This window comes from Lissotriton helveticus, chromosome 2_1, assembly GCF_964261635.1.
Source record: "Lissotriton helveticus chromosome 2_1, aLisHel1.1, whole genome shotgun sequence".
Classification (NCBI taxonomy): Eukaryota; Metazoa; Chordata; class Amphibia; order Caudata; family Salamandridae; genus Lissotriton; species Lissotriton helveticus.
Genome location: NC_136059.1, coordinates 1,146,625,408 through 1,146,653,311, shown reverse-complemented (window position 1 = coordinate 1,146,653,311; position 27,904 = coordinate 1,146,625,408). Strand labels below are relative to the sequence as shown.

The following is a 27,904-nucleotide window of genomic DNA, read 5'->3' as shown; positions in this document are numbered from 1 at the left end:
CGGTCCCCCTTCTTAAAAACTTTGTTCAAATCGTATGATTAAATACGTGGGGCAGGGTCGCATTAAGGAAATAGAACCTTAGTCTTATGTTTAAAACATTGGATTGTTTTTTATATTCCTTCTTCTCTCTTTCACTTTCACTTTCTATTGCACCTGGCAGTATCCCTTCTATTCCTCTTTTTAAATATGTATATATAAATGTGGAATAAAATGCAAATTTATATTGCCGAATACAATTCTGTGTTTAAATTTATTTTGGGTATTACCAACAAGACTGGATACGCATTTGGCTTTTTGTATGTTTTTTCTTTGCCTTTGTATTTTTCAGGATTAAGTCCTATGAAATAACTCAGATCCAAATTATGTATTACATTGAAATGTGTTAAATGAATTATGTCCAGGACCATTTTGTTTGCTATATTATCGAATACCCAGGTCCTTTGACTTTTTCTGGGTTATACCCCATTTTCTTAACTGTTCCCCACGCCAGCAGAGGGTTCCGACTTTGGATGTAGGAAGCTGCCCACCACCCTCAGGACAACCAACGCCTTCTCTACATCCACGTGAAATGGAGCCACAGAGGTCTGCATCCTCTTTGTGCAGCGACACAGGAAAAAGTTGTTTCCCTACCCACCCTGCACAGTGATGTGTCTTGCAGCCAAATGACCGCCCACCTCATTCCGCTTCTCCTTTTCTCCTCCCAAACTTACCGGGTGCAGATGGTGATTGGGGCCCTCAGTCTGCAAGATTTGTGCTTTTAAGGCAGATTTATTGGCTTTGACAGTTCTTGGTAGGATTGACTCTCAAGGGCTAGCAAGGACAAAGAATAAAGCTTACTTTTTGGTGCTGCCAGGTTAAAATATCAGACAGAGGTGATAGATGAATGGCACAAATAAATAAATTGTCCAGTCACTTATTTTAGGACTAACAGACTTGGATTCTCTTATAGGTTCAGTAGTTTAACATAGAAGCGTTAGCTCTACACTTTAAAATATGTATCTCCAGATCTGTGTAGAATCTGAATGATATGTGTAAAAACAATGTGAGGTATGCCAAAAGTTTTTGTGTCCTTGGTATTTGCTAATGTGAAGGCTGTCACGAGAACCGGTTGTCACTAAAGCAGGTCTTCCTCAGCTCTTCATCACACACCAGGGGTTTGGAAGTGCTGTTGAGCAAGCCATGCCGAAACATGTGAGCAGGGCCAGGTTCCAAGCTTTGGTGGACCATGTAGCTCTGTCCAGGAATCATAGGGCAGGCTCGACGGCAAGCAGGAGCGCAAGGGGCATTTTTACTAACTATTTTTATATAGTGTTCTCACTATACAGTACTTTTGCTGTTTAGAAGTATTATGAATCAAAAGGTATCATTGTTACTCAGTTTAGTACTACTCATTCTACAACCTCCGAAGAGTGAAAGGGTGAGTTGGCCTTGCTGCCGGGATTCAACTTGTGAACTGCAGATCACTGCATGCCATGTTTAACTCAGTGCAGCCAACAACAAGGTGACGGAAAGAATGCTTGAATGAATCTCAGCCACTGGTAATTGAAGGGGCCACATCCCAGGGCATCATTTTCCCCAACTATGTCACTCTAGACGGAGACCAACCATATGCAAATCTGTCTTGGTTATCCTCCAATAGGGACAGTCCAGCCCTAACTGCCAGCCATGTCTCTGCCGGACAGGAAGACATGCAACATCGAATCGGTTTCAAACTGCTTAGGCCGTGCCCTTGAGGTATAGCTTGAGTCCGATTACACAGTGAACAGGGGGCCTCCATCTCGGCATACTCTGCACACTTAGGGCCCGATTACGAGTCTGGCAGTCTGAGGAACCTCCCACAGACAGCCCAGTTGGACGTCTGGAGTACCGACGGAGAGAGCGGGGCTCCGCAGTACCTGAGCTAATGCCGGGTGAGGTGGGGCAGCATTCTCCATAACATGGGGAAAAGCTGAGGAGAATCTAAGGTGAAATTTATTTTATTTAAGTTTCCTTATTTTGCACTAATTAAGCAGTAGCAGGATAGGTCCTGAAGAAGCAGCAAGTGACCCCGGGGCACAGGTAAAAGCTGCAGAAACATGTCGACCGTGACTTTATAAACCGTCGAGGTAGTAATTTGCTCACACTACCTTTTTGCACTGTTTTTAGAGAGTGGGAGTTGAAGGTTGCTAATAAATCTATTTTCCTTCTCCTACCCCTTTTTAACATCACCACTTTTTTGAAAAATTCTTATTTTCATTATTTAGCACTGCTTATTGGTTACATCCTGCCACCGACCTGTCATAACTTCATTGGGCATTGGTTTCCACCATGCTGTGCCTGATCGTATATGGGGTCTCCCTGTGTACTTATGGTGGCCTTCCCAAATGATGAAGGGCGGTACAGGTTGGAACCCTGATGGGAACACTGTAACTATCGCAAGGGTGTCCTGTTATTGATTTTGCAAGCAGCACACATAATTTTCCAACCCTCATTTTTGAGCAGGTTTTTGACTGAGTGTTACTTATTAGTTGGTGTCTAGTACTTACGAGGGACGTAGCACTCTCGGTCATTAAACTTTCCCTCTGACCCTCCCTAGTGAAGTTTGTAGTCTGAGGAACCGCCACATTATGACCCTAGTGGTCGTGCCGCCCTGGGATCACTGTCTTCCCCACAGAACCGCCGTTACCTGGCGGTGGCACGGTGGCCTAGAGGCATTAATATGCTTGGCAGACCGTCACAGTCCCGCCAAGCATATTACAACTTTCATCCCCGCCACTGATTTCTTGGTTTTTTTTCCTCGTGGATGCAAACAGTAGGGCACAACATGCGCCCCCCTGTGTGCATGCACAGAATTTCCAGCATGGCATGGACTTTGAAAAGTCCATGCTATGCTGGAACTTCCTTTGAAGTTCCCATTGAGGTGTCTATTTTATAGGCACCGCCTTGGGAACGGCAAAGGAAATGCCCGCCAATGACAAAAAAAAGTTATCACAGGGCGGGCGGTCCTCACACGGGTTCCGCCGCCACGCCGTCAAGCTTATAATTGGGCGCATAGGGCAGTGACAGCAACAGAAAACAGTTTTTGCATTAATCTCAGCCACATGGTGAATACTTGGGACACTTTCCAGTTCATAATTTTTCATTTCACCCACAACGCCACTCTAGTCATTATGCCCGCTGTATGAAATCAGTCTTAGGCCCTCAAAACCACCTATGACTGCCTTCGAATGCTTGCTAGTGGGAAGTGTTTGCAGTAGTTCATTCAGGTATTTCACCCATATTTGTTATTCTCATCGAGAAAAGCTGAGGCTGTCTATTGATGGGCAGTTGACAAAGGTAAAGCAATATACCCAATAGCGTGTCCTCTAAAAGTTAAACGTGCACGTGGACAGTCTCGTTACCATGACCCAGTGGATAAAACTTGATGACAATTACCCACAGTCCCTTATGTGTTGAAAAAGTCTTGGCATTGTGTTACAGATGTGGAGTCTTGGCCTTGTGAATCAGGGACAAAGTGGAAAGGTAGCTGATTAAGACAGAAACATCATTGTTTAATTATTGTTGTTTCAGGTTACACAGGCCTTTCTCAAGCAATCGAAGAGTGGAATTTTGAGAAAATTGAAAGTTTAGAAGCATTTAGGAATCTTTTGCGTACCATTCAACCAAGAGTCAAAAATGAAATTAACCCTCTTAACATTATCACCCATCTCAACAGCTGCATTATAGAAAGAGACATTCAAGAAATTCGCCAGGTATGTTTTCCACGTAGTCTACCGCACAATTGTGACCTTTTCGTAAGAAATTATTGTAGTTGAAAATGTTCTGTTCTAATTCTCAGTTGTATTTTAATATGTTACGGACCGAAAGAGGGAGTACACTGTTTAGCAGTAGAGTGAATGCATGTATGTGTGACAAGGTGCCCTGTGCTTAAAGTATTTGAAGCAACTGAATGCTGTTTATACTTGCTTGGTAGGTACAAGTGCTGATGTCATAGAGCATGTGCTTCCATGTGTAGGTGGGTAGACATTTGCCCCAAACCCCCCCCCCTCCAACACACACAAACATATACACAGTGCCAGTGGCCACGCACACACACACTGGCATCTCTAGAGAGGGCCAGATGGCCCAGCTCTATTTATCTAACCCCCGTTGTACCCCACCACCACAACCTTTACATTAATTTGTCTAACTGTCTCTCATTGCAAAGCAGTGTTGTTTGCTTAAAATTTTAACATCTGACTTAATATGGTTGTGTTTACATAGCTCTAGCTAGGTATAAATATATAGATTTATATACATGTGCTACAGCGCGGCTCCAGAAATCATTTCTAATCAACACTCACCATTACCCCGAAACCTTAAAAACAGACAAATCATGCATCAGTGGGGCCCATAACACTGTGCATTTACCCTGTTCACTTACACTTGGCTTCAAGGCTCTGGTGAATCGTAAAGGAGAAACGCTGTAACATTTTGGTGGAGCGTCTAAACCTATTTAACTATTTGTTATTTACACCTGCAGATTTAAACATTTTCCATGGTTTTATTCAGACTTAAATTATTCAGACACACCACCAAAAAACGGTGTTGGATCTAGCCCTGATCTCTTGACTGGGTGAGAGTATTCTGCTTAATTCAGAAACTCTGTCCATCACCACCCCTTGTTGTTAAATATTTTGTCCACCCTAAGCGTGGAAGGGTATACTCAGATGTGAGTCCCTTGCTCATTGCACCATCAGGATTCAAGCAAGCCGGGCCGACGACGGCTGAAATGCCAGAAACCGGTCCCCGGAAGCTTGTTTCCTTCCCAGTGTAAGAATTGGCTTGGTAGTTTGGTTTGCCCTGTTCCCATCATGCACTGGGACAGGAACAGACTAATTTGCATATAGCCAGGTTCTGAACTGGGATGGTGCAGTGAGCTAAAAAACGGTGTTGGATCTAGCCCTGATCTCTTGACTGGGTGAGAGTATTCTGCTTAATTCAGAAACTCTGTCCATCACCACCCCTTGTTGTTACATTTTTTGTCCACCCTAAGCGTGGAAGGGTATACTCAGATGTGAGTCCCTTGCTCATTGCACCATCAGGATTCAAGCAAGCCGGGCCGACGACGGCTGAAATGCCAGAAACCGGTCCCCGGAAGCTTGTTTCCTTCCCAGTGTAAGAATTGGCTTGGTAGTTTGGTTTGCCCTGTTCCCATCATGCACTGGGACAGGAACAGACTAATTTGCATATAGCTAGGTTCTGAACTGGGATGGTGCAGTGAGCTAAAAAACGGTGTTGGATCTAGCCCTGATTTCTTGACTGGGTGAGAGTATTCTGCTTAATTCAGAAACTCTGTCCATCACCACCCCTTGTTGTTAAATATTTTGTCCACCCTAAGCGTGGAAGGGTATACTCAGATGTGAGTCCCTTGCTCATTGCACCATCAGGATTCAAGCAAGCCGGGCCAACGACGGCTGAAATGCCAGAAACCGGTCCCCGGAAGCTTGTTTCCTTCCCAGTGTAAGAATTGGCTTGGTAGTTTGGTTTGCCCTGTTCCCATCATGCACTGGGAGAGGAACAGACTAATTTGCATATAGCCAGGTTCTGAACTGGGATGGTGCAGTGAGCTAAAAAACGGTGTTGGATCTAGCCCTGATCTCTTGACTGGGTGAGAGTATTCTGCTTAATTCAGAAACTCTGTCCATCACCACCCCTTGTTGTTAAATATTTTGTCCACCCTAAGCGTGGAAGTGTATACTCAGATGCGAGTCCCTTGCTCATTGCACCATCAGGATTCAAGCAAGCCGGGCCGACGACGGCTGAAATGCCAGAAACCGGTCCCCGGAAGCTTGTTTCCTTCCCAGTGTAAGAATTGGCTTGGTAGTTTGGTTTGCCCTGTTCCCATCATGCACTGGGACAGGAACAGACTAATTTGCATATAGCCAGGTTCTGAACTGGGATGGTGCAGTGAGCTAAAAAACGGTGTTGGATCTAGCCCTGATCTCTTGACTGGGTGAGAGTATTCTGCTTAATTCAGAAACTCTGTCCATCACCACCCCTTGTTGTTAAATATTTTGTCCACCCTAAGCGTGGAAGGGTATACTCAGATGTGAGTCCCTTGCTCATTGCACCATCAGGATTCAAGCAAGCTGGGCCGACGACGGCTGAAATGCCAGAAACCGGTCCCCGGAAGCTTGTTTCCTTCCCAGTGTAAGAATTGGGTTGGTAGTTTGGTTTGCCCTGTTCCCATCATGCACTGGGACAGGAACAGACTAATTTGCATATAGCCAGGTTCTGAACTGGGATGGTGCAGTGAGCTAAAAAACGGTGTTGGATCTAGCCCTGATCTCTTGACTGGGTGAGAGTATTCTGCTTAATTCAGAAACTCTGTCCATCACCACCCCTTGTTGTTAAATATTTTATCCACCCTAAGCGTGGAAGGGTATACTCAGATGTGAGTCCCTTGCTCATTGCACCATCAGGATTCAAGCAAGCCGGGACGACGACGGCTGAAATGCCAGAAACCGGTCCCCGGAAGCTTGTTTCCTTCCCAGTGTAAGAATTGGCTTGGTAGTTTAGTTTGCCCTGTTCCCATCATGCACTGGGACAGGAACAGACTAATTTGCATATAGCCAGGTTCTGAACTGGGATGGTGCAGTGAGCTAAAAAACGGTGTTGGATCTAGCCCTGATCTCTTGACTGGGTGAGAGTATTCTGCTTAATTCAGAAACTCTGTCCATCACCACCCCTTGTTGTTAAATATTTTGTCCACCCTACGCGTGGAAGGGTATACTCAGATGTGAGTCCCTTGCTCATTGCACCATCAGGATTCAAGCAAGCCGGGCCGACGACGGCTGAAATGCCAGAAACCGGTCCCCGGAAGCTTGTTTCCTTCCCAGTGTAAGAATTGGCTTGGTATTTTGGTTTGCCCTGTTCCCATCATGCACTGGGACAGGAACAGACTAATTTGCATATAGCCAGGTTCTGAACTGGGATGGTGCAGTGAGCTAAAAAACGGTGTTGGATCTAGCCCTGATCTCTTGACTGGGTGAGAGTATTCTGCTTAATTCAGAAACTCTGTCCATCACCACCCCTTGTTGTTAAACACCACCATAGTGGCACTGGATCTACTAGAATGAAAATTAGGCGTAGGAAGAATTCAAAGACCAGCTCTTACTTCTTCATTTATCTAATTTTTATTCAAAGCAAAACTTTATCATGTCTGACATTTAGGCATTAGTAAATCTTTATTCAGTAAAATCTTAAACTTTATTTCAAAATGATAATTTTATTTAGAGCTCAAGAAAATCGCTTTATTTTAGAATTCAGTTAAAGATTATCAAAGAACAGATAGTTCCAAAATCATTCTCTACTAACATCCCTAACTAGCACCCTCATCTTATCCTTCAATCCTGTAAAGCAAACAAGTAAAAAGTCATTAGATTCTTACATCCAGGAATCGGTCAGCAATCGGGCAGCATCTCCGATAGAAATTGAAAAGGCGACCCCAACTAGACAAAACCAGGGGTTTTTATACCCTAAATCCCTAACTTAATCTATCTAAAATGTAACTAACACCACTTATTTGGGCTGTGATTGGACAAAATCAGGGTGGGTGAACATCTCTTCACCATTACAGCATCATTTTCACAATGTGTCAGCAAGAAATAATGGGTCTTTGTTTAAATCAGTCCATGGCCTAGGCGCTTCCTTGCATTTTGAAACATGCATAAACTCTCCCAGGCTCTAAGCATTACATCTTCCATGCTTGGCACCCATCCTAGGTTCCGGGCCATGGTAGCCTTGAACCTCCTCGAGCACAGGCAGTTCACTCTGACTTGCAGGTTTTTGGCACGCCTGCGCAGTTCAGCTCTTTCTCACAGTTTACCCAAGCGACCATCTTTGCATAGGCCTCAGAAGCCATTTTGGAACTATCGTAAAAACAAACACAGATTTATGTTAATTATTGAACACAATAAGCACATTTAAATTGCGTTTTGATTATTTTCCAAGCTGTACATTAATTCACAACACAATAACAGTACATATTAGCTGGGTTTTATTTGCATCATGCAAGCAAGTTAGTTCCCCCTGTGTGTAATAATAAAATAAAGTGTGCATCTTACTCTATGGTTGGTTAATTTCGCAAAACATGCAATCAGTAAATATTAACGTTATGGGACATTAACTTTACGAGGGGTACACAAAATTTTGCGTTTGCCACCTCGCTCCAACACATGCATTCAAAGTCAGATATTTAAAGTAAATGTGTGTGCGTGCGTGACTGTGTATTCACTGAAAAAACAAAGGTTACAGTGGTTTTATAGTTAGGCATGGTAATAAAATCTTCCCTTATGTTAAAAAACCCCCTAATAATTCACTGAAAAAAACAACTCTTAAAGAGATGTTGTTATAGTTAGTTGTTGAAATAAGATAGAAAACTAACGTTTAAACATCAAAAAACAATGAATACACCAGTTATAATTTACTGAACTAGTTATATCTTGCACTGCTTATGAACTCACATATTCCATCACACATGGGATGTTAAATAACATCATTGATAATGTCACTCATGACACATGAAATCATCTGGGTCCACCCCACCCCCACTAATGCCACGGTCAAGGTGTCCCTACCCTACCCCTTATATGTTTTTATTCTTTTTGTTACAAGTTCAGTCCATGGGGACTGCGTCTCTCAGTATCGAAAGGGACGACAGGAGTTAAATCTCCCTCTAGAAATCAGAGACAGTGCTTCATTTGTAAAAAAAACTAAATAAGTGCCAGGGCCTTCATCCAGAGGATGTTGCAGCTCGCACTACTCATTGCCCCTGCAGAACTCACAATGACAGTCAGTATCAACAGAACTACTCACCATCACACTCCTACAAGTGTGGCAATTCAGGCTATTCCAGCCCCCCAAAACTTAAAGAACGGAGTGGGCGGCAAGTATTAGTCATTTTTTTTAAATTAATAATTCTTTTTATTAAACAAAAGCATCAGCAAGAATCACATTACAGAGGTCACTGTCATGTTGCAAATAATATATCAGGGGTACCAGGATGAATGAAATCACAAATGAAAGGGAACTTCACGGGGAGAGGGGGTCATCTAAAACAGCTTGTCTAGGTGGCGTACAGATTTCTCCTCTGTCACGATTCCAGGGTCCCCACACCAGTGACCACTTTCGAGGGCATACCCTTGCAAGGTATGTAGTTTTTTCCCTAAACATACACCAATCTAAGTTGTTTTCCCACACTTCCAGGGTGGGAGGCTGTTTGGCTCCCCATAGCTGGGCTATATTTATTGTCGCTAACAAGAAGCCCAAGGGAGACCATTGCGTCTGTGCGGTATTGAGGTCAGTGGGCTCCCATATGTTTAGGAGGCATCTCCTCGCCTCTGGCATCAAAGAGACCCCCAACACCTTGCGCATAGTGTCATGTATTTTGCGCCAGTATGTGGTAATGTGTTCACATTCCCAGATGATGTGTAGAAATGTACCTGTAAGGCCACACTGCCGTCTACACAGTCCGTTATCAGACAGTCCCATGTGTACAAGTCGGTGTCCCGTGATGTAGACCTTGTGCAGTATCTTAAGCTGAACCAGCCTTAGTCGAGATGGAATGGCGACCTCCCTTGGGGAAGATACGGCTGTCTGCCAGTCCTCGTCATCTAATATCCCATCTTGCACCCACCTGTCCCTCAGCATCTCAAGGGGATCAGCCCTGTGTTTAATGAGCTTCTTGTAAATGAAGGAGATCGTTTTTTCGGGGAGGTGGCCGTCAAGAATTCTATCCTCCAGAGGTGAGGCCTCCGGGGGATCCGCATCCCCAGGCAGTGATGCATGAAGCGAATGCCGGACTTGTGCATAACAGAAATATTTGGCATTTGATAATGCATATTCCGCCTGCATTTCTTCAAATGATTTAACCCTTTCGACGCGCGTGACAAGGTCAGCTCGTCATGGGCGTTACCTGCGCTGCGCGTGTGACGAGCTGACCTTGTCACGTAACGAGGGTTTTTGCGAATCGCAGTGCGCAGCGGGAAAACCGCTAGCGCGCATGCGGTTAATCCTCCCCTTACCCCAGATATCTTTAATGGTGGAGATCCCAATCAGATCCCACTTATCGAACCCCTTTGTCCTCCACAGCTTACCGAGCTTCTCTGAGTCCCAGAGCAGGGTGGCCATGGTCAATTTATCTCTCCAACCCTGGTAACTCGTGGCATCATGCCAGATACGGACAGTATACTTGGTCGGCCCCGTCAAGTCCAATTTAGTCGATCTTGAGTACAGGGCCCTGCTATACCTACCCCCGGGAAGAAGCCATTTATCCATGGCATATCCAGGGTTGTCAACTGGACCATATGTGCCATGATTGATCGCAGCCAGCTGGGAAGCCCAATAATATCTTTTGATATCAGGTAGGGTGATGCCCTCATCGTACCAGGGAAGTGTCAGCTTATTTAGGGCAATACGGGGTCTGCCCTCCCATAGTAGAAAGTATTAGTCATTTTTAATGCAGGCTGAATAAAACCACAACTGTTGTGCTCATAGCTAAATTAGACAAACAGCACCACCACGTGGCGGTGTTTCCCATTAAATGCCGGTTCTGAGCACCAAAAACCACCCGCTCAAACTGATCGAGTCCCGTATTTTTAAAAATGCCAGTAGTACAGGACCAACTGTCCTGATATACCTAACTTTTTAACACCTTAATGAATGCATCAAGAACTTCTTTAAACTCAATTATCTCAAAAACGGCTGAACGGATTTACACCGAATCCCAAAAAAGCATACTTTCTGAGTAAAGTTCTAACTTTCTACCACATTTGGTGTAATTCCTCTGTGACATTTTTCGGTATCAAGAGCAAATTTTCCTCTGGAAATGAACATGGGAAATCAAGGTTTTGAGATTCCCTTCCCCCTTTTTTTCTTGGTCCCCTCTTGATAGATGAGTACCACATACACACACATATATTCAGTGAGCAAGGACTTCACGTCTGAAACGCGTCTGAGGCCTGTACCACGAATGAAATAAAAAACTTTGAATTTCAATAAGACTGGCTCCGGCGATATTTTTACAGTTTGCGTACCTGTCGGTGCTACCAGGCACTTTGGAAGCAAGTTGGATTTTCATATATATATATATCTCGACTCCACGCTTCCCAAGTGTCTCGTCGCACAAACAGGAACACGGACTCAAAAATACGCTGGTGTCAGATTCTATTTTATTTTGCAATATAATAGTGGAACGGTGCATGCCTCCGACGCGTTTCGGACACGGGGCTGTGTCCTTGCTCACTCAACGAACGGGGAGGCATAATCATTGAATTTAAACACCCATTTGGCGCCAACAGAGTACAAGGTATAGACTTGGAGAACAGACTCATTTGGTTGTACTCTATTGCGAAACAGAGAGGACCATCTTACAATATAGTCCAAAATCATTTCTTAAATGCAAATATGGGCATTGCATAAAATATACTGTAAAACTGTCCAGGTTTCAAACAAAAGTTCGACTTTCGCCACACAATAAATAATTTCCTTATTCCCTTTCAAATGTCGCATAACAAAATGACCATTGCATTGATTGTTGATATATACAAAAAGTGCAAAGTGCCTAAATAAAAACAATTGGATGTATCACAAAGGCAATTTAAAACCATATATAACTATACAAATATATTTGATTTATCTTGCATAAATGATGTTAGTAAGGCCAGTGTATGCTATTAAAATACTAATAAAGGGAAGATAATAAGAGCCATGCTCTATGAACGATGGGCAAACCTGGATTGATCATAATATATTTGTGCAAAGTATTTCATGTGCAAAAAAAGCAGAAATTGACACAAGTGCCAGTGCGACATTAATCGTACCAATACGATGAAAATACTCGAATAACTAATTCCTCCAGCGACCTGCCTATCTGGATAATCGTGATCACTAGTATGCAAAAATTAATATGTGCAATTACGCTTGAGTTGGATCGTCACAAACAGGTAATAATAACTGTACAAATACGCAGAGGAATATAGATTAAAATAAACCTAAAAAGGAAAAGACTTTTATATATAGTATATGGGACAACTTTATCATGAATGCAAAAAATGATGTGCAAAAAAGTGGGTGAATACTAAAAAATACTAAATACAAAATATAAAAATAGAGAAAAGACAGCGAAACCACTAGTTCACAATGTTGTGTAGATATGCCTATTCTAATCACAAGTATAATGTATATGCTTGACTTTCAGATTAAAGTTGCTGGTACATGATGTACATGTTATATGTGACTAGGAACTATACGAGCAATCTTTTCAAATAGAACTAAAAGGGCTGAAGATTCATAAATGGTATATACATACAACCATAAACAGTCGAGGATATCAACCCTTGGTGGAAGACAATGAGCATCCTCAAAAGTACATAATCTAGTGGGTTCCATCATGGAAAATCAAGGCCAGGATTCAGAAACAATTCAGTTTATACTATATAATGTACTACAACTAAGCAAAAACGCATGAAATGCACTCATCATAAGGTCTCCATTCACAGAAAATTGTAAAGGTCTTCCCCTAGATTCAACCCTTACAGTCTAAATTGACTTGACTCCAGTTGACGTAAACATTTTTCCCTGTTATATATATACACATATTCTGTCGGAGTCCGTGCCCATTTGTCCAAGGAAAGTGAATGTACATTGGGAAGTATCATGGCATATATATATATATGAACTGCATCAAATAACGAAGATCTAGAAATATACTCGACGTTTGTGGTCCGTACCTGTGGGATGATCGAGGCATTGATTGGTCAGATTCAGGATTGTGGATATATATCAGACATGCCAGGGTAGCAATGTTTTATTTTTTACCAAAAGTCCATAAGAACTTGGAATTCCACCAGGCAGACCCATATTGAGCTCTGTAGGCTCACTGTTGGAGAACTGTTCATGTTTCCTTGACCTGTTCTTGAACCGTATGTAACAAGATTACCTTCTTACCTAAAGGACTCAACAGACTTTTTACAAAAATTGAATTGAGTATCATGGAAAACCGAGTACATCATGCTGATCCTCGAAGTGATCTTACTGTATACCTCATTTAATGAAATGAAATGAAATGAAATACCATCATTTGTAAAGCACACAGCTACTTCCGGAGAGGTGTCCCGGTGCTGGGGGCCGTTGGGAAGATTAAGCAAGCTATTGCCCAGAGTCACATGGTGGTGGGCTAACCTGCCGCCTGAGCCGGGGATTGAACCGTGAACCCTGTGGTCTGGAGTTAGGCACCCTGGCCGTTGCGCCACACCTCTTCCACAGATGGTATATCTGCATGTTAACACTTCCTGAGAGATAGACCAGTTGAGTTTCTGGAGCATACCCAAATGGTGATTGAGATGTTGGAATATCTTCTAAAGCACAATATGTTTACCTTCAACGGGCAGTTTTACATGCAACTACTGGCATGACCATGGGCACCTCCTTTGCTCCCACCTATGCAAATGTATTCATGGGGTAGTGGGAGAAATGAGGAGGCTTGGGCTGAAGACAACAACATCTCCATGGAGAAGGTCTTAATCTGGTGCTGATATATAGATGACTTTTTCATCCTGTGGGATGGAGAAATGTCAATGCTGGAGGATTTTATCCAGAAGTCAAATAATAAGGAGGTAAATATTCAGTTCACGGCATCGGCTAGTAGAACACATTGTGAATTCTTGGATTTCAATTTGGATGTTGAGGGGAATGAGTTGGTCTCCATCATTCGTAGGAAGCTGACCGCAACTAATTCCTTATTATACGCTAACAGTGGGCACTCCATGGCCCCGAAACGGAGTATCCTGTACAGCCAGATGCTATGAACTAAAAGGATCTGCTCAACTGAGGAACAACTTGAAAGGGAATTAAGTAACATGAAAGAACAGTTCGTCCAATGAGGGTACCCCACAAGTTTGTTAAATGGTACCAAAGAGAGAGTCAGAAGGAAAACAAGAGAACAAGTACTCTACCCAACTTATGAGCAACAAGAGACGGAAAAGACCAAGGGACTCTTTTTAGAGTACAACTCAGCAGAGCAAGCTATAAAGAAGATCTTACGAAAGAATTGGCATGTTTTATGGAAAGCTGATCTACTAAAGGAGGTGGTGGATCAAAGTCCCAAGATAACATGTAAAAAAACAAATGTTTGGGAGAAAGTTTAATGAGGAGCCATTTGGAGCCCATTAGGGAAAGTAATTAGCGGACGAACATCACAAAAGGTTTTATGAAGTGCGTACCATGTAGAGCATGTCAGTATGGAAAGAACCAGAAAACATTTCCAATACTGGACGGACAGCAAAGGGCCATACATGAAAGACTGAGTTTGTGGTGTATACACGAAAATGTGGTTGCAATAAGTACTATGTAGGTAGTACCATTATGAAACTAAAACTATAAATTTTGCAACACGTTCGAGACATCAGAAATGGAGATAAAGGTTACCCTATGGCCAATCACTTTGAAAGAGAACACAATCGCTCTCTGACAGGATTTGGTTTCTTTGGTCTGAAGCATATACCTAAGCACCCAAGAGGAGGTAACATGGAGAGGGAGCTGAGAAAGGAGGAATCAAAACTGATTATCTCGATGGACACGGAGATCACAATGGGGCACAACCTTGATGCTGAATTACATGTTCATCTTTAGGGAATCACTGTATCTCCACGAAGAGTGACTCCTTTCTCAGTGTTGAATGATTTTCACCACTCCAAGGAAGTCTAGCAACAAGTAAAAGTCAAGACCACACAATGGACCACATGCTAAGAAACAAGATGTGAAATGTTTTCAATATTGATACCTATGAATATCATTAGTTCCATCCTCTAGTATATGAATCTTTGAAGGAATACATATTTTCAGATTTTAACTTGCACTTTCAGACTGTCTAAAGCAGGAGATGTAATTTGACTTTTAGAAATGGTTTTAATGTCTTGAGGGGTTTCCAAATCAGACTTTTTTCAGTGATTAATTAATGGACCTAATTATGACCTTTGTATGTACTTTGCATTTTATTGAAGGCCATTCTATTATTATCTGTGCAATAGGCCGATTTGGTAAGAAGAATAGTCAGACAATTGGAAAAAGAGAGAGAAAACAATTGTATGGTATTAGTACAATTAGAGAACAAAGCATTTACGAGCACTTTAGCAGGAGTCACTTTAGGAATACCAACTCGAGAATTTCCATATTTTAAGACTGCTTCAACCTAACGTATGCTCTAGCACTTTAGTAAGGGCACTTTATCATACAGTATGTGCAATATTGGGATTTGCATGGTGTACAGTGGGGAATAGTACAAAAACAGAAAGAGGATAATTATCCAGCACGTAGTAAAAGTCTAAGAAGAAAGGACAAGTATGAGCATTGCAACACAAGTCACTTTCTTGATGAGAGGAGGGGGACAAACTAAAAAGCCCTATGTTTTAGAGCCTGAGTGAAATAACCAGTTATGATAATGGAAGTCTATGGGGCAGTCACCCATGCAGTGACTGGTTGCTAAGTACCCGATAATAAGTAAAGGAGGATTGGTGTATGATAACAAGAGAATAACAGTAATCAAGTGCAGGATGTTATAATTGTGAGGCAGACTAGAACCTTTCATTGTTGATACATTATAATGTTTAGGGATTTGAGTAACAATGGGATTTGACAAACATGGGGGTAAAATGGAATGAAAAGACTATACCATTATGCAAAATGGAGGGGGGAATGGAACACAAGAGACGTAGAGTTCGCTCACCAGTGCTTAACTGGGCATGGTAATAGTAGAAGGACTGTAGATAAGGGGTGTCCGGAAGTCACTGTGGTGTAACTTTAGCCCCTGTAGAAGGAGGGAGCCAAAACGCGATTTGCTGTTTTTATTGCACTTTAAATTATCATTACCCGTTGGAAACACATGGAATGGTGATGAAATAAAGAAACATGCAACTTACGAAGAATGGTGTCTGAGGAGTTTGTGCCACTGCGTAACGGGTCGTGGAGGATGATCACCTAGTGTATGCATATATATATTCACTGAAAAAAGCAAAGGTTGCAAGGACATTAAAGTTAGGCTCAGATTTCACTCGTACAAAACCATTGAAATTTAGCAGTTATAGTTACCTTAGCTAACTATGACTTATGTCCCCGCAATGCACTGCTTATGACCTCTCATAGTGCATTACTCATGACATGGTCAGTGACATAATATTAGGCACATTTGTATAGCGCGTGGTTACACTCGGCCAGTGTGTCCCCGCCCTGCGGTAAGTTGTCCAGAATTCTACTACAGTCACCTCCCACCCTAACTATCCCGGGGGAAAAGATAGGGTTTAAAATGTTTCCTAAAGCAGCTCTCCTGGACCTCCAGCCGTAGACCCACAGGGAGAGCGTTCCATTGCTGGGCAGCCAGTAGGCGAAAAGACCGTCCACCCATCCTCGCTCTCTTGACAGCGGGTACACACACCAGGCCCACCCCGCCTGATCTCAGCTGGCGTGTTGGGACTTAGGGGGTAAGTAGATCAGACAAGTACGATGGAGCAGTCCCCTGCATGATCCGATGACATACACACAGTGCCTTAAATAGGACTCTTTCCCTTATAGGTAGCCAATGTAGCGCAGCCTGTGCTGCCTTCGCCGAACACCTTCTCGGGCGCATTAAAATCAAGCGTGTTGCCGCGTTCTGCACTCCCTGGAGTCGGAGCATACACTTAGTCGTCGTACCCAGATAAAGAATGTTGCCATAATCCAGGCGCGACATCACCAGGGCATGGACCATAGTCTTCCTGGCCGCCGTAGGCAGCATATCCAATGTTTTCCGAAGGACCTTCAAGACTCCAAAACAGGCGTCTGCCACCCGCCTGGTTTGGTAGTCAAAGGAAAGGTTGGTGTCTAACCACACTCCCAGATTCTTTGCCTGCGCACATGGAGTGGGCGTAGTCCCCAGATTCTGGGGCCACCAAGCAGAGGACCATACCGTCGGGGCCCTCCCCACCACAAGCACCTCCGTCTTGTTGCCATTCAACTTCAGGCAGTTCTTTGCCATCCATGCAGCCAGTTCTTGCAGGCATGCAGTGATGTTGGAGGCAGCTGTCTCCGGCGCCTGAGTTAGGGAAACCACCAACTGCGTGTCATCAGCATAGGACACGACCCTGATCCCAAACCCATCAGCAATGTCCACTACGGGAGCCACGTAGAGATTAAACAGGGTCGGGCTCAGGGTCGATCCCTGCGGTACCCCCTGTCTAAGCTTGATGACTTTTGAATAATGATCGCCCTGTCTCACCTGGAAGCTGCGCCCAGACAAAAAAGATGTTAGCCTGCTCAGGGCACTGCCCGACACCCCTCCATTCCTCAGACATTGCACCAGCGTGTGGTGGGCCACAGTGTCAAAGGCGGCGCTTAAATCCAGCAGGATCAAGGCTGCCGTTTGACCTGCATCCACATCTTGCCTGATGGTTTCCGTGGCAAAGAGCAGAGCTGATTCCGTTTAATATCACGCTCGGAATCCGGACTGGGTGGAATGTAGGAGATTGAATTTTCCAATATGTGCTGTCAGCTGTTAATTCACCACTTTTTCCACCACCTTGGCAAAGTACGACAAAAGTGAGATGGGGCGCAGATTGTCCAGTTGGTCTGGGCCAATATGCGGTTTCTTAGGGAGCGGTAGGACCACAGCTTCCTTCCAGCAGCCAGGTACTGTACATGTCCTAAAAGATGTCTCCACCAGATGTCTTATGTAAGGCTCCAGGATCTCCAAACTCCCTCTCAACCTTTTAGGGGGTGCCGGGTCTCTGGGAGATCCTGACTTTATGCCGCTGCAGATTTTAATTAGCTGTTCGGGGAGGGGGGCATCAAAAAATTCTTCAGCCCCTCTCCCTCCTCGGCATACTCTATCTCCTCCGTCCCCTCCTCTCCTACTCTGGCTGAGTCAAGGAAGGTAGAGTATATTTTCACCACTTTGTCAGAGAAAAAGTCGGCTACCCAATTACATGGCTCCTCTGAGCCCACAGCCGGTGCAGTTAAAGTTGTTAAGAAGGATATCTCCTTATAGACCCTAAACAGTTCACGAGTAGAGTTACTAGCCGAACCGATTCTCTCCAGATAATATGCAGCTTTTGCCCTTCTGATGAGCCTATGATAGTTTTTCAGTGCCTCATTATACTCCCTTCTCCCCTGGTCAGAGAAATCTATCCTACATCACTGATGACATCTAAAATGACATCACTGATGACGAGATCCACAGGCCCAGTCACACACCCATTCATACCCCCAAACAACCTCAAGCACCAACTCACACAACCACTCACATACCCATTCATAAGCCCATGAGGCAACTCACAGACACACGTTCACTCATAAAACCACTAACACAGCCAAATCACCCACCCATACAGCCACTTACATACCCACTCACTCACCTACACGGCCACTCACACTAGCATTCACTCACCCATACAGCCACTCACAGAGCCACTAATACAGCCAATCAGACAACCACTCAATCACACACCCAGCCACTCACCCCAGCACCCACTCACTCATACCGCTACCCACACAGCCACCCACTTACCCATACAGCTACTCACACATCCATTCACTAATCCAGTTAACCACTTACATACCCATTCACAAGTTCATACAATGTCACACACCCACTCACTCCCCTGTACAGCCAGTTACACAGACACTTACTGTGCAAAACAGCCACTAACAAACACTCATTTATCCATACATGCATTCAAACAGCCACTAACTTTCCCATACAGCCACTAACAGACCTACTCACCCATCCAGAGAGCCACTCACGCAGCTACTCAGTCACCAAAGCACTCCGTGTTTTGGTGACTGACTCCTATATAGCCACTAAGGCAGCCTCTCAGTAAGTCATACAACCAATCACCCTCAATCACCAATACAGCCACTCACACAGTCATTAACACACACACACACACACACACATATATATATATATATATATATATATATATATATATATATATATATATATATATATATATATATATATATATGTATCCTACTGGCAGTCGCCAGTAGGTAGTTATAGTTAGGACCTAGTTTTCATAGGAAAAGCGTTTTTTTGATTTGCCAAAAATGTTGCCGCTGTTTGACGAATCATCACAACATTTTCAAAACTAGTGGGGCGCTCCGGTCTGCTCCTGTCTTAAACATTTTGGGGTGATTCGTCAAGCGGGGACCGAGAAAAAATGGGGGTCCCAAACACGTTTTCCCCATGTTAATTTCTATAGGAAAATTTAGACAAAGCTAAAGCCCGAACTGCTGAACAGAATTACACCACATTTGGCAAAAAGATAGGTCTTGGTTCAGAAAGAGACCTTTTTAGGGCTCGGGCCTACGTCACACACTGCGAAGCAGTGTGGGCGGAGCCAAGAGTCCTATAATCAGGGTCTCCGAGAAGCAACCCAAACATTCCTGAATGCTCGTGATTTTTCGTGTTCGTTTTTTGCCATCTGCATGGGAATTGGCCCTTGCATGCCTGTCTTTTTAGAAGTCAGGTACGCAATAGGCCATAGTGTGTAGATTTTCTCCACTTCCTGCATATTCCGTGCGGACACGAGCAAGAGAAGGTCATAAATCTTCAATTACCAGCTGTCATGGCTGGCGGTAATTGAAGACAGATGCTGGGCGAGCAAGGCAGATGGTGGGCGCGCGTGCTCACGTTAGCCCCACAGAGTAAACACCATTCCTCGCACGAGCAGCACTGCGCTTTCTACGGTGCCAATATATCAACTGAAACTAATAGGCGCCAATAAACATTTGTGAGAGGGTTTCATTGTCAAATGTCACTTAGTTGTGCTATGTTACGTCTTATATTAGCCTGGCGTTAACAATTGCACAGCGCCTTGATGGCCTCTAGGCTCCTGATTGCACTATATAAAATTTAGATAAGAAATAGGGGATTGATTAAGGAGGCGTGCGTGAGTGCAGAGTAGTGAGTGCAGAGTAGTGAGTGCAGAGTAGTGAGTAGTGCAGAGTAGTGAGTGCAGAGTAGTGAGTGCAGAGTAGTGAGTGCAGAGTAGTGAGTGCAGAGTGCAGAGTAGTGAATGCAGAGTGCAGAGTGCAGAGTGTGAGTGCAGAGTAGTGAGTGCAGAGTAGTGAGTGCAGACTAGTGAGTGCAGACTAGTGAGTGCAGACTAGTGAGTGAAGACTAGTGAGTGCAGAGTGCAGAGTAGTGAGTGCAGAGTAGTGAGTGCAGAGTAGTGAGTGCAGAGTAGTGAGTGCAGAGTAGTGAGTGAAGACTAGTGAGTGCAGAGTAGTGAGTGCAGACTAGTGAGTGCAGACTAGTGAGTGAAGACTAGTGAGTGCAGAGTGCAGAGTAGTGAGTGCAGAGTAGTGAGTGCAGAGTAGTGAGTGTGAGTGCAGAGTGTGAGTGCAGAATGTGAGTGCAGAGTAGTGAGTGCAGAGTAGTGAGTGCAGAGTGCAGAGTAGTGAGTGCAGAGTAGTGAGTGCAGAGTTGTGAGTGCAGAGTTGTGAGTGCAGACTTGTGAGTGCAGAGTTGTGAGTGCAGAGTTGTGAGTGCAGAGTTGTGAGTGCGAGTGCAGAGTGTGAGTGCAGAGTTGTGAGTGCAGAGTTGTGAGTGCAGAGTGTGAGTGCAGAGTAGTGAGTGTAGAGTAGTGAGTGCAGAGTAGTGAGAGCAGAGTAGTGAGTGCAGAGTAGTGAGTGCAGAGTAGTGAGTGCAGAGTTGTGAGTGCAGAGTGCAGAGTTGTGAGTGCAGAGTTGTGAGTGCAGAGTAGTGAGTGCAGAGTGCAGAGTAGTGAGTGCAGAGTAGTGAGTGCAGAGTAGTGAGAGCAGAGTAGTGAGAGCAGAGTAGTGAGAGCAGAGTAGTGAGAGCAGAGTAGTGAAAGCAGAGTAGTGAGTGCAGAGTAGTGAGTAGTGAGTGCAGAGTAGTGAGTGCAGAGTAGTGAGTGCAGAGTAGTGAGTGCAGAGTAGTGAGTGCAGAGTTGTTAGTGCAGAGTTGTGAGTGAAGAGTGCAGAGTAGTGAGTGCAGAGTAGTGAGTGCAGAGTTGTGAGTGCAGAGTTGTGAGTGCAGAGTTGTGAGTGCAGAGTTGTGAGTGCAGAGTTGTGCGTGCAGAGTTGAGAGCAGAGTAGTGAGTAGTGAGTGCAGAGTAGTGAGTGCAGAGTAGTGAGTGCAGAGTAGTGAGTGCAGAGTAGTGAGTGCAGAGTAGTGAGTGCAGAGTTGTGAGTGCAGAGTGCAGAGTGTGAGTGCAGAGTAGTGAGTGCAGAGTAGTGAGTGCAGAGTAGTGAGTGCAGAGTAGTGAGTGCAGAGTAGTGAGCGCAGAGTAGTGAGTGCAGAGTAGTGAGTGCAGAGGAGTGAGTGCAGAGTAGTGAGTGCAGAGTAGTGAGTGCAGAGTAGTGAGTAGTGAGTGCAGAGTTGTGAGTTCAGAGTTGTGAGTGCAGAGTTGTGAGTGCAGAGTAGTGAGTGCAGAGTAGTGAGTGCAGAGTAGTGAGTGCAGAGTAGTGAGTGCAGAGTGCACAGTGTGAGTGCAGAGTAGTCAGTAGTGAGTAGTGAGTAGTGAGTGCAGAGTAGTGAGTAGTGAGTGCAGAGTAGTGAGTGCAGAGTAGCGGGGGCAGAGTAGTGAGTGCAGAGTGGTGAGTGCAGAGTGGTGAGTGCAGAGTGGTGAGTGCAGAGTGGTGAGTGCAGAGTAGTGAGTAGTGAGTAGTGAGTAGTGAGTAGTGAGTGCAGAGTAAGGAGTGCAGAGTAGTGAGTGCAGAGGAGTGAGTGCAGAGTGCAGAGTAGTGAGTGCAGAGTAGTAAGTACTGAGTAGTGAGGGCAGAGTAGTGAGGGCAGAGTAGTGAGTGCAGAGTAGTGAGTGCAGAGTAGTGAGTGCAGAGTAGTAAGTAGTGAGTGCAGAGTAGTGAGTGCAGAGTAGTGAGTAGTGAGTAGTGGGTGCAGAGTAGTGAGTGCAGAGTAGTGGGTGCAGAGTAGTGAGTGCAGAGTAGTGAGTGCAGAGTAGTGAGTGCAGAGTAGTGAGTGCAGAGTGCAGAGTAGTGAGTGCAGAGTACAGAGTAGTGAGTGCAGAGTAGTGAGTAGTGAGTGCAGAGTAGTGAGTAGTGAGTGCAGAGTAGTGAGTAGTGTGTGCAGAGTAGTGAGTAGTAAGTGCAGAGTAGTGAGTGCAGAGTAGCGAGTGCAGAGTAGTGAGTGCAGAGTAGTGAGTGCAGAGTAGTGAGTGCAGAGTAGTGAGTGCAGAGTAGTGAGTAGTGAGTGCAGAGTAGTGAGTAGTGAGTGCAGAGTAGTGAGTGCAAAGTAGTGAGTAGTGAGTGCAGAGTAGTGAGTGCAGAGTAGTGAGTAGTGAGTGCAGAGTAGTGAGTGCAGAGTAGTGAGTGCAGAGTAGTGAGTGCAGAGTGGTGAGTGCAGAGTGGTGAGTGCAGAGTGGTGAGTGCAGAGTGGTGAGTGCAGAGTGGTGAGTGCAGAGTAGTGAGTGCAGAGTAGTGAGTGCAGAGTAGTGAGTGTAAAGTGCAGAGTAGTGAGTGCAGAGTAGTGAGTGCAGAGTAGTGAGTGCAGAGTGCAGAGTAGTGAGTGCAGAGTAGTGAGTAGTGAGTGCAGAGTAGTGAGTGTAGAGTGCAGAGTAGTGAGTGTAGAGTGCAGAGTAGTGAGTGTAGAGTGCAGAGTAGTGAGTGCAGAGTAGTGAGTGCAGAGTAGTGAGTGCAGAGTAGTGAGTGCAGAATGGTGAGTGCAGAATGGTGAGTAGTGAGTGCAGAGTAGTGAGTGCAGAGTAGTGAGTGCAGAGTAGTGAGTGCAGAGTAGTGAGTGCAGAGCAGTGAGTGCAGAGTAGTGAGTGCAGAGTAGTGAGTGCAGAGTAGTGAGTGCAGAGTAGTGAGTGCAGAGTGCAGAGTAGTGAGTGCAGAGTAGTGAGTGCAGAGTGCAGAGTAGTGAGTGCAGAGTAGTGAGTAGTGAGTAGTGAGTGCAGAGTAGTGAGTGTAGAGTGCAGAGTAGTGAGTGTAGAGTGCAGAGTAGTGAGTGCAGAGTAGTGAGTGCAGAGTAGTGAGTGCAGAGTAGTGAGTGCAGAGTAGTGAGTGCAGAATGGTGAGTAGTGAGTGGTGAGTAGTGAGTGCAGAGTAGTGAGTGCAGAGTAGTGAGTGCAGAGTAGTGAGTGCAGAGTAGTGAGTGCAGAGCAGTGAGTGCAGAGTAGTGAGTGCAGAGTGCAGAGTAGTGAGTGCAGAGAGTGCAGAGTGCAGAGTAGTGAGTGCAGAGTAGTGAGTGCAGAGTAGTGAGTGCAGAGTAGTGAGTAGTGAGTGCAGAGTAGTGAGTGCAGAGTACTGAGTGCAGAGTAGTGAGTGCAGAGTGCAGAGTAGTGAGTGCAGAGTAGTGAGTGCAGAGTGCAGAGTAGTGAGTGCAGAGTAGTGAGTGCAGAGTAGTGAGTGCAGAGTAGTGAGTGCAGAGTAGTGAGTGCAGAGTGGTGAGTAGTGGGTGCAGAGTAGTGAGTGCAGAGTAGTGAGTGCAGAGTAGTGAGTGCAGAGCAGTGAGTGCAGAGCGGTGAGTGCAGAGTGGTGAGTAGTGAGTAGTGAGTGCAGAGTAGTGAGTAGTGAGTAGTGAGTGCAGAGTAAGGAGTGCAGAGTAGTGAGTGCAGAGGAGTGAGTGCAGAGTGCAGAGTAGTGAGTGCAGAGTAGTGAGTGCTGAGTAGTGAGGGCAGAGTAGTGAGGGCAGAGTAGTGAGGGCAGAGTAGTGAGTGCAGAGTAGTGAGTGCAGAGTAGTGAGTGCAGAGTAGTGAGTGCAGAGTAGTAAGTAGTGAGTGCAGAGTAGTGAGTAGTGGGTGCAGAGTAGTGAGTGCAGAGTAGTGGGTGCAGAGTAGTGAGTGCAGAGTAGTGGGTGCAGAGTAGTGAGTGCAGAGTAGTGAGTGCAGAGTGCAGAGTAGTGAGTGCAGAGTAGTGAGTGCAGTGTAGTGAGTGCAGAGTAGTGAGTGCAGAGTAGTGAGTGCAGAGTAGTCAATAGTGAGTGCAGAGTAGTGAGTAGTGAGTGCAGAGTAGTGAGTAGTGAGTGCAGAGTAGTGAGTGCAGAGTAGTGAGTGCAGAGTGTGAGTGCAGGGTGCAGAGTATTGAGTGCAGAATGCAGAGTGAGTGTGCAGAGTGAGTGTGCAGAGTGAGTGTGCAGAGTGAGTGTGCAGAGTGAGTGTGCAGAGTGTGAGTGTGCAGAGTGTGAGTGTGCAGAGTGAGTGTGCAGAGTGAGTGTGCAGAGTGAGTGGGCAGAGTGAGTGGGCAGAGTGCAGAGTGCAGAGTTGTGAGTGCACAGTGTGAGTGCAGAGTGTGAAGTGTGTGAGTGTGTAGGGTGAGCAGTGTGTGAGCGTGCAGGGTGAACATTGTGTGAGCGTGTAGGGTGAGCAGTGTGTGAGCGTGTAGGGTGAGCAGTGTGTGAGGTGCAGGGTGAACATTGTGTGAGCGTGCAGGGTGAACAGTGTGTGAGTGTGCAGGGTGAACAGTTTGTGAGTGTGCAGGGTGAACAATTCCAATCCAAACCACATAATTCCATTACACACCACATGCATACACTCTATAACACATGGCTAAAAGACATTGCCATTTACAATGCCATTAGCTCTAACTCAAATAAATCCGAGACCTATTGCATTTCCAATGCTTGTTTTAAAATGGTGTAAATCCGTTCAGTAGTTGCTGAGAAATTAGAAAAAGAAAAATGATTTGATATCTATGGCCGTGGTGGATTCGCGAACCCTCTCGAGCACAAGCTTCATTCTGATTGGCTGCCAACACTCTAAACCAGGAAGTGTTGGCCGCCATCTTGTGACTCAGTAGAACCGAGTTACAAGAAAACAGTAAAAAAAGGTTAAAAAAACAAGAAAAGGGGGCAGGGTAGAAACACCCTGACCCTTAGGCCTTCTCAGGGTCCCACAAGGACCCCCAGGGCCAAATAAAGCATTTTCTTTTTATAATTAAGGCGGAAATCGCGTTGGGGTCGCGAATCTCGACGAAATTATTTTTAAAAAAGCGTGGGCTCCTGCGCTTTGTTTTGAAAAAGCCCCCGGGTGGGCCAGGTCCCGGGGGCACTCACAAATTAATTAGCGGGGGCCCCTGCAGCCCCGGGGACCGCCACCTCCCCGTGGCTTATTTTATTGTATGTGGGGCACTGCGGCCCCCCACAGCCTTTAGGACGCCACCTCCCCGGGGCTGTAAAACAAATGCGTGGGGGGGGTCCCATTCCCCCCCACACTGCCCCGGGGACTGCCACCTCTCTGGGGCTCAGTTTTAAATATTTAAAAGACGTGTGGGGGGCTCGAGCCTACTCCCTGGGGACCACCACCTCCCCAGGGCAATCTATATTTAAATGTGGGGGTCCGTAGCAGACCCCCAGCCCAGGGACCACCACCTCCCCAGGGCTATGTTGACAAAGGGAGGGGGGCCGCGCAGCCCCCCTCCTGGAGCCCTTGATGGGCCTGGGGACCGCCACCCCCAAGGGCCGGCTCCTGCAGTGTCCCGAGATGCATTTTAAGTTGGGAGATTAAGTTCCCTGGAATCCTGAGGGACCCTCGAGTCTGCCTAGCCCACCAGTTATCTCAAGTAAGCGCCACAGAGCTGCGTTGCAGAGAGGTGTAAAAAGGGGTGTGGCCTCAGACCACCTCTCAGCAAAGCAGCTCTGTGTCGCTTAACGGTGGGCTTGTTGGCCCCCAGGGACCCTCAGGATTCAAGGGGACTTAATCCCACAACTTACAACATGCTAGGGGGCACGTTTGCACAGTGGTGCAGGGAGGGGGCGGGGCCTGATATAAGAAGTTAGCAATCCTGCTGTGTGGGACTTGTAGTAATAAAAGGGATAGTTGGCCCCCAAGGTTGATGTTGAGGGGCCAACTACTCCTCCTGTTACCTCCAGTAAATCCCACACAGTGGAATTACTAAGAGGTGTTTCGGAGGCCACACTCACCTTTCTCCACCACTCTGCAAACTCAACTGCCATGTTATAGTTAGAAATTACCATTTCAAATACCTTTGAAATTCACTGAAAAAAACATAAGTTACAGGAATGTTATAGTTAGAAATTAGCATTTAAAATAACATTCAAATTCACTGAAAAAACCATAGGTTTCAGGGACGTTATAGTTAGAAATTAGCATTTAAAACTTTAGAAATTCACTGAAAAAACCATAGGTTTCAAAGGCGTTATAGTTAGTTGGACATTTCACTCGTACAAAACCATAGAAATTTCTCTGTTATAGTTAGCTCAGCTAACTATAACTCATGTCCCCGCAATGCACTGCTGATGACTTCACATATTACATCATTCATGAAAGTCAGTGATATCACTGATGACATCACTGATGACATCTCAAATGTCATCACTAATGCCATCATCCACATGAAAATCTGATGCACCTCCTCACACTCTAATATAACCTTTGATACACCCTCTGTAAAATACAGACTACCATTTTCGAAACCATCGACACACCAATACCAGTTACTACATACGCACTCACTGATTCCTAGGTCTACACGCACATCCACTCATTCACCCATACAATCACTCATGCATGCAGTCACTCATCAATACACCACTATCATATATATGCACTCATATACCTATACAGACACTCTCACGCCACCAATCATCCAGAGTTACTCGCACACCTAGTCAGTCATGCAAAGAATCAATCAGACTTCCATTTACTGACCTATACAGTTATACCCACACCACATCACTTATTTAAACAGAAACAAATGCATACTTACTCTCTTATATAATCACTGATACAAGTACACACTCATCCATACAGGCACTCTCACAATCACTGACTCATTTATATACTCCAGCTCTCACATACACTGCCTTACATAAGTAGTTACTTGGACATGTACCACTGAGACATCCATTCACTCACCAACACACCCATACACACACTCACCCACCCATACAGCTGTTTCCACATGCACTCTTGAACCCATACACCCAGTGAATCAACCACTCAAACATCTATGCACAGAGTCACATACCTCCCACCCACCCACACACACACTCAGGCACCCATACAAATACTCAGGCAACCAATCAATAACCCATATAGACACTCATGTAGCTACTGACCAACCCAAGTAGCAAATAAACATGAAGTGAGCAACTTGAACGTACCTGGATTTGCTGTTTGGTGTGCTGCCTTTCTGTGACCCTCTGGGACTTGGTGGTTATTGCTGAGGGTCTGCACGGAAAACTTCTTCCATATATATATATATAGGACCATCCAAAGTGTAAAGTAGATAATCATCCGGCACTCCAAGGTAGGGTTTAAAAGACACTCAGTCTATTTGCTTTTTTAGACGAATTACATCTACCCGTTTCGGAAGTCTCCTGCTTCCTTGTTCAAGATGTCGAGCCACCATTTTTTCCAGATTAAAATACACACAGCAGTGGTGATAAAACCTAACAAAGGACACAACATTCTGCCAGTAGGACTCTGCCTAACTTTTTTTTTTTTAACCTTTTATTTATCATTTTTATAATGCATACATAGTGCAACAATGCAATACATAAAAGAAAAGCTCCATGTCTATACATAATACAAGGCGGCCAGTTACATAATGACGAGTCCACGTCTACTGCAATGGATAGCGAAAATTCAGCAAGCAAACATGAAAACAATAGCTCAACAGTGCTTTGCTACAGGTAGGTGCGAGAGATAAAAATGGATTGCCTGGTTTGATGCTGCGCTGGACAGGAACCCCAGGGTGAAGGAAACGGAACAATCAAGGCCATGGCTAGACAGGGGTGCACGGGAACCAGCACCGGCGACCGCCGCGGACCCAGGGCCGGCGGGGAGCACGGGAGAGGCAGTCCGAGTAGGAATCAGCAGGCAGTGCGATAAGGGACGGGAAGGAGAGGGCAGTTAGGCGCAATCGTCAGCAGTGGCCACCATGGGCCCGGGCCCAGTGGGAAGTG

At 45.2% G+C, this 27,904-nt stretch overlaps 1 protein-coding gene across 3 annotated transcripts in view; it reads left to right on the top strand.

Moving 5' to 3' along the window:
• RIGI (RNA sensor RIG-I) overlaps positions 1–27,904 on the top strand; it is a 568,474-nt gene that overhangs the window by 57,013 nt on the left and 483,557 nt on the right. For all 3 annotated transcript variants that reach the window (XR_013607126.1, XR_013607125.1, XM_078675991.1), the window contains exon 3: positions 3,550–3,731. Coding sequence is in view for 1 of the 3 variants with exons in the window: in XM_078675991.1 (XP_078532117.1) it covers positions 3,550–3,731 (182 nt within the window). In the remaining 2 variants the exon portion in view is untranslated. The remainder of the gene's footprint in view (positions 1–3,549; positions 3,732–27,904) is intronic.